At 43.5% G+C, this 12,139-nt stretch overlaps 2 protein-coding genes across 2 annotated transcripts; one reads left to right on the top strand and one right to left on the bottom strand.

Annotated features, from left to right (window-relative positions):
• Positions 1 to 78: 78 nt before the first annotated feature.
• ntan1 (N-terminal asparagine amidase) lies at positions 79 to 3,412 on the bottom strand. Its single transcript, XM_076037916.1, has 10 exons — positions 3,143 to 3,412; positions 2,730 to 2,832; positions 2,529 to 2,594; positions 2,313 to 2,421; positions 2,126 to 2,199; positions 1,966 to 2,019; positions 1,819 to 1,872; positions 1,642 to 1,739; positions 1,332 to 1,445; positions 79 to 1,205 (listed from the first exon to the last, which is right to left on the bottom strand). Exons 1-10 carry the CDS (start codon positions 3,221 to 3,223, stop codon positions 1,041 to 1,043), a joined length of 918 nt encoding a protein of 305 aa, XP_075894031.1. The 5' UTR covers positions 3,224 to 3,412; the 3' UTR covers positions 79 to 1,040.
• Positions 3,413 to 3,564: 152 nt separating this feature from the next.
• LOC142896303 (putative ATP-dependent RNA helicase DDX17) lies at positions 3,565 to 11,428 on the top strand. Its single transcript, XM_076037888.1, has 12 exons — positions 3,565 to 3,900; positions 4,880 to 5,136; positions 5,258 to 5,391; positions 5,638 to 5,703; positions 5,826 to 5,967; positions 6,418 to 6,578; positions 6,662 to 6,834; positions 6,926 to 7,036; positions 7,156 to 7,217; positions 7,298 to 7,357; positions 9,347 to 9,580; positions 10,185 to 11,428. Exons 1-12 carry the CDS (start codon positions 3,848 to 3,850, stop codon positions 10,667 to 10,669), a joined length of 1,938 nt encoding a protein of 645 aa, XP_075894003.1. The 5' UTR covers positions 3,565 to 3,847; the 3' UTR covers positions 10,670 to 11,428.
• Positions 11,429 to 12,139: the final 711 nt, after the last annotated feature.

Genomic DNA, 12,139 nt, shown 5'->3' with positions numbered 1-12,139 from the left:
CAATCGCTTATAAGCAAAAAGATGCAACGCGTTAAGGGTGAAGTTGGGCTTCTCCAATGAAAACGCTGAACAGGGAAGTAACCAAGTGTCTCTTTTATCATGTCATTCATCTTACATACATGGTATTTTACTTATTAAATCTGGTGCACATTCATTATTTAAGGTATGATCATCTTACAGCTGACAAAGTAAACATACCAGGTTCTCTTTTATCTTTTAAAATACATAATGAACAAAGGTCCCACGCGAGAAGAAGCAATAATCATTATAAAATTCAGCTGATCATTTGCACTTACCCCACAGCAAGAAAAATGTGTTAACAAGTTGCACTGAATACTTTGAGCACCTTGCAACCGTCTAAATAAACACAATTGACGGGCAAACTTAAACACTGTGTGCATTTGTACCCCGCAATTACACAAAAACATTCACATTTAATTTGTACAGCTGTGTAATGGATCACTCACATGAAATGGAGACAAAAAGTTTTTCATCATTCTCACCAGCATTGTTGTTAAAATAAGACCAAATTAATCTATTGCTCCTTAAGTTTGCCTGTTAAAACAAATGTTTGTCTTTACAAAAAAAGGCAAAGAGTGTGTAGTTCCGTTCTTACATAAGCCAAAACAATATAATTGTCTTCATGACTGGTTATAGTAGAGGTTTTGAATTAAGTTATAACTTATAGTGTTCCAATTTTTTTTCCGGAATGAAGCATGTCCATGTTCACTTAACATTCTCTCTATGTGAAAACATAAATCCTCACCTCAGCTGCAAAATTAAACACACACAAATTACAAACATGTTCACATTTCCTCTTCCACCTCTACCACCACATCTACTAGATGTGTCAGTGAAGCGGTCCAGCACACATCCACTAATCCAGGTTGGGGGTTAAGGGTGCAACTCCAGGTTAAGACACATTGAACATAAAACACACAAAAGGGTTGAAAGATCCCAGTGTCTCAATCAAATTCAGAGGCAAGAAGGACTGAGTTCCATATTAAGGTAGCGTGAGCAACTGCACTGAGGGTGGAGGACTAGACAACCATCTCCCACTCCCCTGTTGCTGCCCTGCGGTAGAACTGCGGCTGACCTCCAGGGAAGAGGCCGTCGCAGTCAGGGTGTTTCAAAAAGAACCTGATGGTGGATTTGATGTGCTGGACAAAGTGAGGCGGCTCAGCCATTGGGGAGGTGGAAAGGTACTGGAAACAAGACAGCAACACAACAGTCAATATCTGCACAGTTCTATTCTAATTGAGGAATAAAAGCCCCAGTGAATTAGGGAGATAATTGTCGAAGGACTCCTACTTATTTCAACACTTTCTTACCTTTAATATTGTGGCGTCATTACGTGACAACCAGAAGGCAACATCCAAATTTGGTGACCACTTGCAGGGGCCAATTTTTACAAGGCCTCGACTCGAGTCATATATTTCAACCATCTGGAAGACAACACCAAAATGATCTTTGTTAATTTTGTTCATTTACACCTTGAATCATGACACACATTGACTGAAGCTAATGATTATCCTGACAACATATGACTGTACTTTAATATTATTAAGGAAATTGTAAATATTATATTCCTGCAATAAATAAATGAATAGCTGGATGGATGAATTACATATCTTCCATTACCTCCCCCCCAGTGAAAGTCCTTGTTGAGCGCAGTTCCTCTGCTGGCCCTTTATAAGTAAACGTTGAAGGGAACAACTCCCCTGTTTTAACATTTACACCTGCACAGAGAAACTGACAATGTATGACCTCTCACAGGCGGTAAAACCTTGCCTACATTACAATGTATTTATCTCTTACCTATTCCATAGATTGAAGGCCTATGAATTCCATCGACAACATTGTCATTTATTTCTACAAAAACAAATAAAACAATAAAAACAATTGAGGGGAGGTTCATATGAAGGTGGAATACTGTAAATAAATACATTTAAGTACAAAGTTTACCTGTAATGCAACACGTTTCCAGATGGATGTCTTCTTGCTGATCATGGAACGCCTCTGTAATGTAAAGTAAATTCCCAGTCTTACAAAAATAAAACAGTGTCACGATTATGTCACAATAAAATATCAGATAATTATTAGATAGATATATCTTTTTAATTACCTAAAATGTTTCGGCTTAGTTTGTGGGATGTTTTGGAATCATCATTGAATCCCCCAACAAGATGAAGCTCCAGTCTGCATGTTTCAATAACAAAGGAGAGGAAATCAAGAATGTGTCAAAACAGTTAAATCTGGAGGGGTTGTTTGATTCATTTTTGTTTTTTTGTTTTTTAGGGAGTGTTTCACACCTGCCATCTTTACTCGTGTTACTCAGCAATGTGACAGCATTCACAAGAAGCCGGACTTCATCCCAGGTGTTGAACCCATCACAGTGGGCAAGGCAAACAGCTCCACTTCCTTACAAGGAAATACAATTATTTAATCAAGAGTCATTCATTCAATCATCAATCAATCACCATCACCAGAAAGAGAGAGAAAGGATCTTCTGATGAAGAACTGTTTACCAGTATGTCGAAGTACCACCAAATGACAGGTGGTGGCATCATCTGATCCGATCACTGACACACAGTCTGGAGCAAACAGGGCACGACACAGAAAAAATAAAATTATTAATTTAGAGCGACGCCTGATGTGACAGTGAGGTTAATAACCAGTAGTTTGTTGTTGTTGTTGTTGTTGTTGTTGTTGTTGTTGTTGTAACTCACTGTCTGCAGGGGTTGTTGCAGCAAACTCTCTCTGCTGGACATACAGGAGGCACTTTGGGTCAACTTCTACCTGTGGCTTGGAGCGAAAAGCTCTTCCACCTTCCTGTGACATCACAGAAAAGAATAAAAGATGAAGAAATAACGAAACGGGTGCATTTACTCGACTTGACTTATTTTAATCATATTTAAAACACTTACAATGTAGTACAACATAATGTATTGGGACATTAAATTCTACACAGGGCAAAATATTACATGAGACCCATTATTCGTCGAACCTGCGTTTGACACAACGTCTGCACGGGTTAGAACAATTATCCTGCGGCAGTGTTACCACTCTCTGTCATCACTACATGACATACAACCAGAAAGAAAACGTTAAGTGTAGCTAAGCATGCTAAATTTAGCCAGACCTTTAAATGAGGGTACTTGTCAAACACTTCCGCCGACGAGTTTATGCTCCCGACTCCTCTGTTCTGGATGAGCAACGGCATTTTGTTGCACGGTGTCTACTCGTAGACCAAACCCGTCTGCATAGTGCTAAGAACAACAGCAAACGCTCGGTCGTAGTTCCTTGTTTATGAACATGTTACAATTGCGCCAGCTGGACGACAGCCATCAATCGATTTCTATTTCCTGAAAGGATGTGCGTCTTCTTTTCCTGTTCAGCGTCCTACGGCCATACACCACAGCGCCCTCACGTTGTTAAAGTGAGGGGCGTCTTCGCGAATGATTCCAATTCACCATTACGCACTAAGTGAGTATTTCCGCGTAGCGCTGTTTCGGACTCAACAGACATACGTAGAATTAGCAGCGGAGGAAGTTACGCAGAAGAAGAAGGCAGGGACGGGGTTCTGGAGAGGAATCGAGAGTGTGCGACGTCGCCGTTTAACTTCTTGACGCACAAAACAATTATTTACCTAAATCACGTGAAATTCCAGAGCTTCATTTCCGACGTGTGCGGCTCAGTTTACAGGCGCCGTCTGTTTTTGACCCCCCTTGTCTTTCGGGCTTCTTTCACGTCTTTAAAAGCCTGCGGCGTAAACAACTCGGAACAAGAAACCTAGGGTAGCAAAACACGGTCGTTCGACGTTGAACGCCTGCTTTTCAGCGCGAAAATGAGAGGGGGCTCATCGTACGGAGACAGAGACAGGGACCGTGGGCGAGACAGGTCAGTGGAACAACACAAACATTGCGTCTTTCGTCTCGTCGTCTCCGCATTGGTGTGGTTGTAATAGTGTGTGGCCGCGTCGCCAAAAGCAAAACCCGCAGGCCGTAAACAAACTCCACCCGTCGACGGGCTGCTTTGACGGCTGATCTCGGTTCGATAGTAGCTGTCATTCCAACAGTTTGCTGCGCCATAACGCAGGCGAAACAAAGCATAACACTTCCATGGTCTGATTGTTCAAAAGAAAAAAAATAACGTTGCTTTGTTTTTGTTTTTTTTACTCAGTCGCCCTGTTGGCGCACTTCTATCGTAATCAAGATCCACTGGCTTCTTTAATATTTAATTGCTCCTACCTTTAAATATTAAAAGTGTGTGAATCAATACGGATCAATAGTACACAGCACACTTAGCATTTGTACATGAAGCTTGTCTACCTTGCCGGAAATTCTTCTTCTTCTTCTTCTTCTTCTTCTTCTTCTTCTTCTTCTTCTTCTTCTTCTTCATACTTTCATCAACTTAAATAAGACAGGCAATTTAAAAAATTGACATTCGTTATTTTTTAACTCATGAACTTTGAACGTATTTAATTCAGAGCCTCTCCCATGACAAGGCCAAGCAGCATCTTCAGTCTTTTTGTCTTGCAAGGAACAGAAGTTTGACCTATGTGAACGTACGGTTTTACTGCCTGACGTTGATAATTGTTACCATACGGTGCATAACTTTTGTGTTTTTATGACGCTCATCATGTCATGTAAACTTGTGTTTTGCTTTAACTGTTGCTCAATTGTGTTTCTAGTCTTCACAAACTAGATATTTTTTCCTGCAATGACAAACAATATAAGAAACCAACACAGGTTAAGTTCATTTTATCTATGCATTTGGCCTTACGACAGTGGACAGCAGTTGATTTTGGCTTACATGCCCAGGCGGAACCAAATATAAATGGCTGTAGGTAAAATAGTGTCTCCTTTGTTTTTGTCAGGCCACGGTTTGGCGGCATGAGCAGTCGCAGCGGACCCCCACCAATGAAGTTTGGGAATCCGGGTGAGCGTCTCCGCAAAAAGAAGTGGAACCTCGACGAGCTGCCGAAATTTGAGAAGAACTTCTACACAGAGCATCTTGAAATCCAACACACGAGTCTTTACGAAGTGGAGGAGTTTCGCAAGAAGAAGGAAATCACCATTAGAGGCAATGGCTGTTCAAAGCCTGTCACCGCCTTTCACCACGCACAGTTTCCCCGTGAGTTGAAACACATCTAGATTGTGTAGTGATGATAAATAAATACACAATTAAATGAAAATAAATATCAGTATCAATTGTGAGCTGAAATGTGTAAACACCCCACTCTTGATTGTCACAGAGTATGTGATGGATGTCCTGATGCAGCAAAACTTCAAGGAGCCCACAGCGATCCAGGCTCAGGGCTTCCCTGTGGCCCTTAGTGGCCATGACATGGTTGGGATTGCCCAGACTGGCTCCGGAAAGACACTGGCTGTAAGGCCCACAGACCATAATGGCTTTCCTTCAAAGTGCCATATTCCCCAAATTAGAAGCACATGAAACTGAACTGAAGAATTTAAAACCATTCATGAAAAAAAAGATTATACTGTACATTAAGTGTACAAGATAAGATATGGACATAAGAATTGATAGCATTTATTGTCCTTTTGTTATAGGATTTATTTTTTGTTTTACGTTTCTTTTTTAAGTTATTTTTGTGTTTCATTTTCTTCCATGCAGTATCTTCTTCCTGCTATTGTCCACATCAACCACCAGCCGTACCTGGAGAGGGGAGACGGTCCCATCGTGAGTGCAGACTTCACGCATTGCAAGGCTCCTAATACCAGAGTGAATCTACAGGCGGCGGTGTGGCACGCAGTCTGTCTCTTAAAACTCTACTTGTCTTGTGTTTTGTCCTGTCTCTCCAGTGTCTGGTGCTCGCCCCGACCAGGGAGCTCGCTCAGCAGGTCCAACAGGTGGCATATGAATATGGCAAGTCTTCCCGCATCAAGAGCACCTGCGTCTACGGCGGAGCCCCCAAAGGACCTCAGATTAGAGACCTGGAGAGAGGTTAGAGTGGCCTCCTCAATAGCAGTTTGTGGCGTGTTGTGTTTGAACCTCTAAACCAGTGGTTCTCAACTGGTGGAGTCTCAGGACCCACGTTTCTTTCCCTTATAATGAAGTCGCGACCATAATTTATTCCACAGCACTCAAACTTATTGCAGAAGAATAAAAACTTTAGTCCACTTGCTCTCATGTCGAGTAGATCAATTATTGGAATTATTGAGTTGAATTATGTGTCCTGCAAAATAAATGGCCAACATTTTCTCTATAAATATAAATATACCAATATTTTAAAATAATTTTTGTTTTTTGTTTTTCAAAAAAAGGGAAATTTCCTACATGCCATGACCCAATCAAAGCCGCTCTGCGACCCATTGTTGGGTAGCGACCCACCAGTTGAGAAACGCAGCTCTAAGCGACATGGTTCCTATGTGTTCTCATTTTGCGTCTGCGCAGGAGTCGAGATCTGCATCGCCACCCCCGGCCGCCTCATTGACTTTCTGGAATGCGGAAAGACGAACCTGAGGCGCTGCACCTACCTGGTGCTGGACGAGGCCGATCGCATGTTGGACATGGGCTTCGAGCCGCAGATCCGCAAGATAGTGGAACAGATCAGGGTAGGGCAAAGCCCCCCCCCACACTCCCTCTTTCCCCTCCAGGTTGTGGTATTTCACTAGGGTGCTTTCCTTCCACCTCTCAGCCAGACAGACAGACGCTGATGTGGAGCGCCACCTGGCCGAAGGAGGTCCGGCAGCTCGCCGAGGACTTCCTGAAGGAATACGTCCAGATCAACGTCGGCGCTCTGGAGCTCAGTGCCAATCACAACATCCTGCAGATTGTCGACGTCTGCATGGAGAGTGAGAAGGACCAAAAGTAAGGAGAGCAAAGTGGGGTCATGTCAAGGCAATCAGCGGGAGGGAACAAAGAGCCGATGAGCTGCAACCGTTTCTGTCACTGCCAACAGGCTCTTCCAGCTGATGGAGGAGATCATGGCAGAGAAAGAGAACAAGACCATCATCTTTGTGGAGACCAAGAAGCGCTGCGACGATCTCACGAGGAGGATGAGGCGTGACGGGTGAGAAATGAATTGGATTGTGGCGGCTGATTATGAATGAATGAAGCAATTATGTAGATAAGATATTGAAAATCGCCTGTTAATGTGCCTGTGTGATGTGCTTTTTTTCCCCCCCTCAGCTGGCCAGCCATGTGTATCCATGGAGACAAGAGCCAGCCAGAAAGAGACTGGGTGCTCAGCGGTGAGGCTTCTTCTTCTTTTTCCTGACTGGGCGTCAATTTCTGACGCCCAGTACCCTGACTTTTTTTGTTTTTTTTCTAGAGTTCCGTAATGGAAAAGCCCCGATTCTGATTGCTACAGATGTGGCCTCTCGTGGTTTGGGTATGTTTAATTATCTATACACTTGATGCATCACACTGTCTCACCTTATTTCAGTGGTGGTATTATGTCAAACACATTTACGCTGTTGTGTGCTAAACAACTACAACTTTTTCAAAATATATTGAGCAGTTGGTAAGTACTGCAGCAGTTGGATCAGCTACAACTAGCACTTTCTAGCAAAGCAGCGTTGAGGCTTAATATCATTGCTTACAACCTTGTTTTTTATGTTTCTCTAATTGTCACCTTTATTACACTGGCACTTTCCCCAAAGTGCATATGCAGTAAAACATTTTGACAAATTTAGTTGGGTGTATGAATTAAGTGAGTGTATGACATTGCAATTATAGCATTAGAAGTACCCTATACTTTGCTATTGCAAGATGAGTAATTAGCAAAATTGTAAGTCCAGCGTCGAGGCTTCAGGCCTCCTGAGCTGCTGGGTTTCTAGTCTGTTTCTTGTTACCGCAGTTCCAAAGCTTCCTTCCACCGGGGCTCTCTGGCACGCTGCTGCCGGACAGGAGCAAAGTCGCGGCAGACGCTCCCGTGCACACTTCTTCTTTCAAGTGTCTCCTTCACCTCTTTGAACATGCACAAATTGGGTTTTGCGTTTCATTTAAATCTGCAAAATGAAGCACATTGATTCATTTTACAGACACATTTATGCAGGACCGTGATGTCGTGTCCACCGAAAAAAGGACACGACGGCTCGGCTGATAAAATTGAGAAGGGGGGATGACTTGAAGTGTCTTTGATTTGTTAAAAAAAAAAAAAAAAATCCATGACTTCACGCTTGTTCTTTTTCCCCTCTTCTCCTCTCAGGGTTTGGCAGCACACGGCAGCTGTAACAGTCTGCGCTGCTGCCACTGCCCCTCCCCCTCCGTCACGTAAAAGTAGCAGCTCGGCTAGTTTTCGAGGCCTAAAGTGCCCTCTTATTGGTCGTGGGTAACTAGAATCCCCCTGCCCAGTATTGTCAGAGAGTTTGTCGATCCGGCGAGCCTTCCTGGGGAGCAGCATGAGGCGCCTGTCTGTCTACCCATCACTCCGCGCTCCACCCCACCCTCAAAAATCGAACAAACAAACAAACAAAAGGAGACAGACAGGGGCAGGGAGAGTTAGACGGGCTCGTCTGGATCCGGTCCTGGCCAGGGTCTGAGGAGGGCTCCTGCAATGCGGCGAGAGAGCAACAGAACCGGCCGTGTCTCTCGAGCTTTTATGGTTCTGCTCCCGTCCGACGTTGCTGGTGTGGGATGAAAGGCGCGTCCCTCCCCCTCAGCCCCTCCCTATAAACCAGGACTGATCAGGGGGGAACTGGCTACCTTGTTGTAGAAACGACACGAAGGGGGTAAGTACCTCATCACCCCTTTCTTTCAACTCCTCTGTTAGCTCACCACATTTACTGGTATTTCAGTCGAAACAATAGCAGTTTGTTGTTTTGTTTTGTTTTTTTAAATCCTTGCACGTCCTCATCCTGTCACTCAGAAGGTTATGCAAAAGGTCATGATGTATGGTGGGGGTGGGGGGGTGAGAGTCAGACTTGATCAGCAGTGCTGTCAGAGCCCCAGTCCTCCTGTAATAAGAAACAGACTCCTTTTCTTCACACCTCCTGACCACTAATTACACTGGTGTGAGGAGCATCAGCAAGTGTAAAGCAGGTTTCTGTCCTCCACCTCGATGTGGAGCGAGAGTGTCAACCCTTCTTTTACTGTGTCGATTTAAAAAAGAAAACTTGTGAGGGGGTTTTGCATGTTTTTCAGGGTGTCTGAGAAAGCAGGTAAGTGACTCTGCTCAGACTTTTGAATTCATCTTATTAGTTTATCTTTTTAAAAGTGTTTTATGTACTTTTCAAATTAAATCAACTGTATTATCACAGTAATTTATCTCAAGGACAAACCATCATCTTTAAAAAGATCTTTATATCAAGAATAATGAGCTATTCATCTTTTTTTTTCCCTCTGTGCTTAAAATGTTTTCGCTCTTTACCCAAAAAAGATGTGGAAGATGTCAAGTTCGTCATCAACTACGACTACCCCAACTCGTCAGAGGACTACGTCCACCGTATTGGCCGTACGGCCCGCAGCACCAACAAGGGCACCGCCTACACCTTCTTCACACCAGGGAACCTGCGGCAGGCCCGGGACCTGGTCCGGGTCCTGGAGGAGGCCAGACAGGCCATCAACCCCAAGCTGCTTCAGCTGGTCGACTCCAATCGTGGCGGTGGAGGCGGTAAGTGCCATCAGTTTGATTTCTAGGTTCAGCGTGCAATATTGGAAGACTTTGAATAAGAAACAGCGACATCAAGTGGTTACATTTTAGATTGCAGCGTCTTTCACTCTGTCTCTCTCGCTCTCCGCCATGGATTTATTACCGGTAACACCGCACTGGCAATATAGCAGCGCAAATCTTTCCCAGTGGCCACTCGAGGTACTGCAGCAAATAATTCCACGGTCCCGAAAAGCATTTTTCCCATACAAAAATACAAAAATACACAAAAATAAATACAAAATAGACGCCTTCAAAAGGGCTGACAGGACAACTGTGACCTGAAAAGTGGTTCATATCAAATCTTTGTATTGTAGATTTTTCAGTTATGGTCTTTAAATGAAGGCCAGAAAATTACCAGAAAATATTTTATTCCCTGTGTGATGCCGACGACGTTGTACGTGGTGTCTCAGCTCATTCTGATTGACTACGTCCTGATGTGTCTGTCAGTGACGTTCTCCAGAATCGTTTGTGATGAACCTTTAACATTAAACTTAAAAGTAAAAAAAAAAAAAGAAAAGAAAATTCAGCTCTGCAGTGATTTTGATCTAATACTTGCGTACACCAGGAGGTCGGATGCGTTACCGTGGAAGCAACTCCAGCAACCCCAACCTCATGTACCAGGATGAGTGCGACCGCCGCATGCGCACCGGCGGCGGCAACAAAGACGGACGCGGCAGCTTCAACAGCCGCAACGGCCGAGATGGAGACCGCTCTGCCTCCTCCTCCTCCTCCTACAGGAGTCGCGATCACAGGAGCAGTTTCAACTCCACTTCCGATCAGTATCAGAGTTACGGCAGCAGCGGCGGCGGCGGCTACAACTCCCACGGTGCAGCTGCATCAGCTGCAGGCGGAGCGTCCGGCCAGCCACTCGGCCAGTTCGGCCAGGCTCCCGCGCCTGCTCCTCCACAGCCACCGGGGGCGCCACTGCCCCTGATGGCGCAGCAGTTTGCCTCTGCACAGCCTCCGCTGATGGGCTTCATGGGGCAGCAGCCTTACCCCTTCACCTCTCCACCACCGCCCCCTCCTGGCCTCGCACCGCCCCGAAACTAACAACAACAAAACATGTTTGTTTGTTTTTTTTTAATCCATTTTGGTTTTATCACAGTATCACTTTTTTTTGTTTTTTTTTTATTCTATGAAATACCATCATCATCATCATCATCATCATCGACAGCCAACAGAGTTTGTGTCATCTATTTTCTATTCAATTTGTACTTTTTGATACAATGCAACAAGTTTCTGTAGTAAAGAACTTTTATTAAATTTTTTTTCTCCCCAAGATCTCACACTCACGTTCATGCAGCAGAATTGATAAAGTTCATTTTTATGTTTGTGTTTGAGCCACGGCAGCAGTCGGAGGTTCCAGCTGTGTTGAGACTCAACTGAAATGAGTCCTCAGTGGGCGAGTGCTGTGAGGAATGAATTGTAATTAATTTGTCACATTCCTGACTCTGACTTCACATCATCTGATTTCATGCCAGTACTTTTACACAGCAATATATTCCACTTTAATGATTCATTTGAGGTCTTATTAACCTACAGCAACATATCCCGCTTGTAACTCCTCCCCTGCATTGACATTATTTTTCCCTGTGGTTTGCTGGTGGTGTTAGAATTATATCCATTTTGTTTTGCATGACTTCTTTTCAACAACATGCTTCTGTTTGTATTAGGTATTGTGCAAATACCTGATGCTTTAAATTGATATGTGGCTGTCTTTTGTATAATGCAGTACAAAGGATGCAGTTTGTAGCATGGTTGCCATCATTTTGTGTGACATTGCTATCAATAAATATACAAAGCAAACAACTTTTTGTAACTTTGCAATTTATTCATCAAGCAATTTGTACATTTGGCAAACTCGAAGCAAAACTGATTGCATTTGTCCCATCTCGGTTCACTCTTATAAACACAAGTACATACATAGAGAGAGACAGACGCTCCTATTTACATCACGATGGGCAAGATTTGTTTGTATTCTTCACCAACAGATCTTAGAAATACTCCTTCACGTCGTTGTGTATTGATTCTAAACACTCAAACTGAGTGACTTGACAGCAGATTTACTGTAAACTTACGATTGTTACGGCATTTAAATTTGCAACTTTGATATTGTGGAGACTTTAGCTTTGAATTTAATACACAATGTGTTTTGTGAAAGGAATGCATCCATGAAGAAGCCCTTGCATGTCTTCACCACCTCGGGGGTTGAGGTACAAATTGATGGAATTCTAGATACACAACACAGCCAGAGTTATATTATGTGGTCGGACCTTTGACAATCTTTCCGATGCATAGTTTACAGTACATGGTGCCGCAAGAGCAAAATGTACTTCACATTATTACTTCACTTTATTTACAACTTGCTTGAGGCATGAAGACACAAAACGTAGCTACGTTGATTCCTTGTTATTGCGGTTTCCAGTCCTGACAGGCCAGTGTGTCGGTAAACAAACAACAGCCCAAATCTCCATAGAAACAGGTTGATGGTATTCAAAATAACCTGTCCGATTTATTATT

The sequence above is a fragment of the Nelusetta ayraudi genome, unplaced genomic scaffold, assembly GCF_046127955.1.
Source record: "Nelusetta ayraudi isolate G7.1 ecotype Tasmania unplaced genomic scaffold, CSIRO-AGI_Nayr_v1 ptg000004l, whole genome shotgun sequence".
Taxonomy (NCBI): Eukaryota; Metazoa; Chordata; class Actinopteri; order Tetraodontiformes; family Monacanthidae; genus Nelusetta; species Nelusetta ayraudi.
This window is presented reverse-complemented; position numbering and strand designations above follow the sequence as displayed.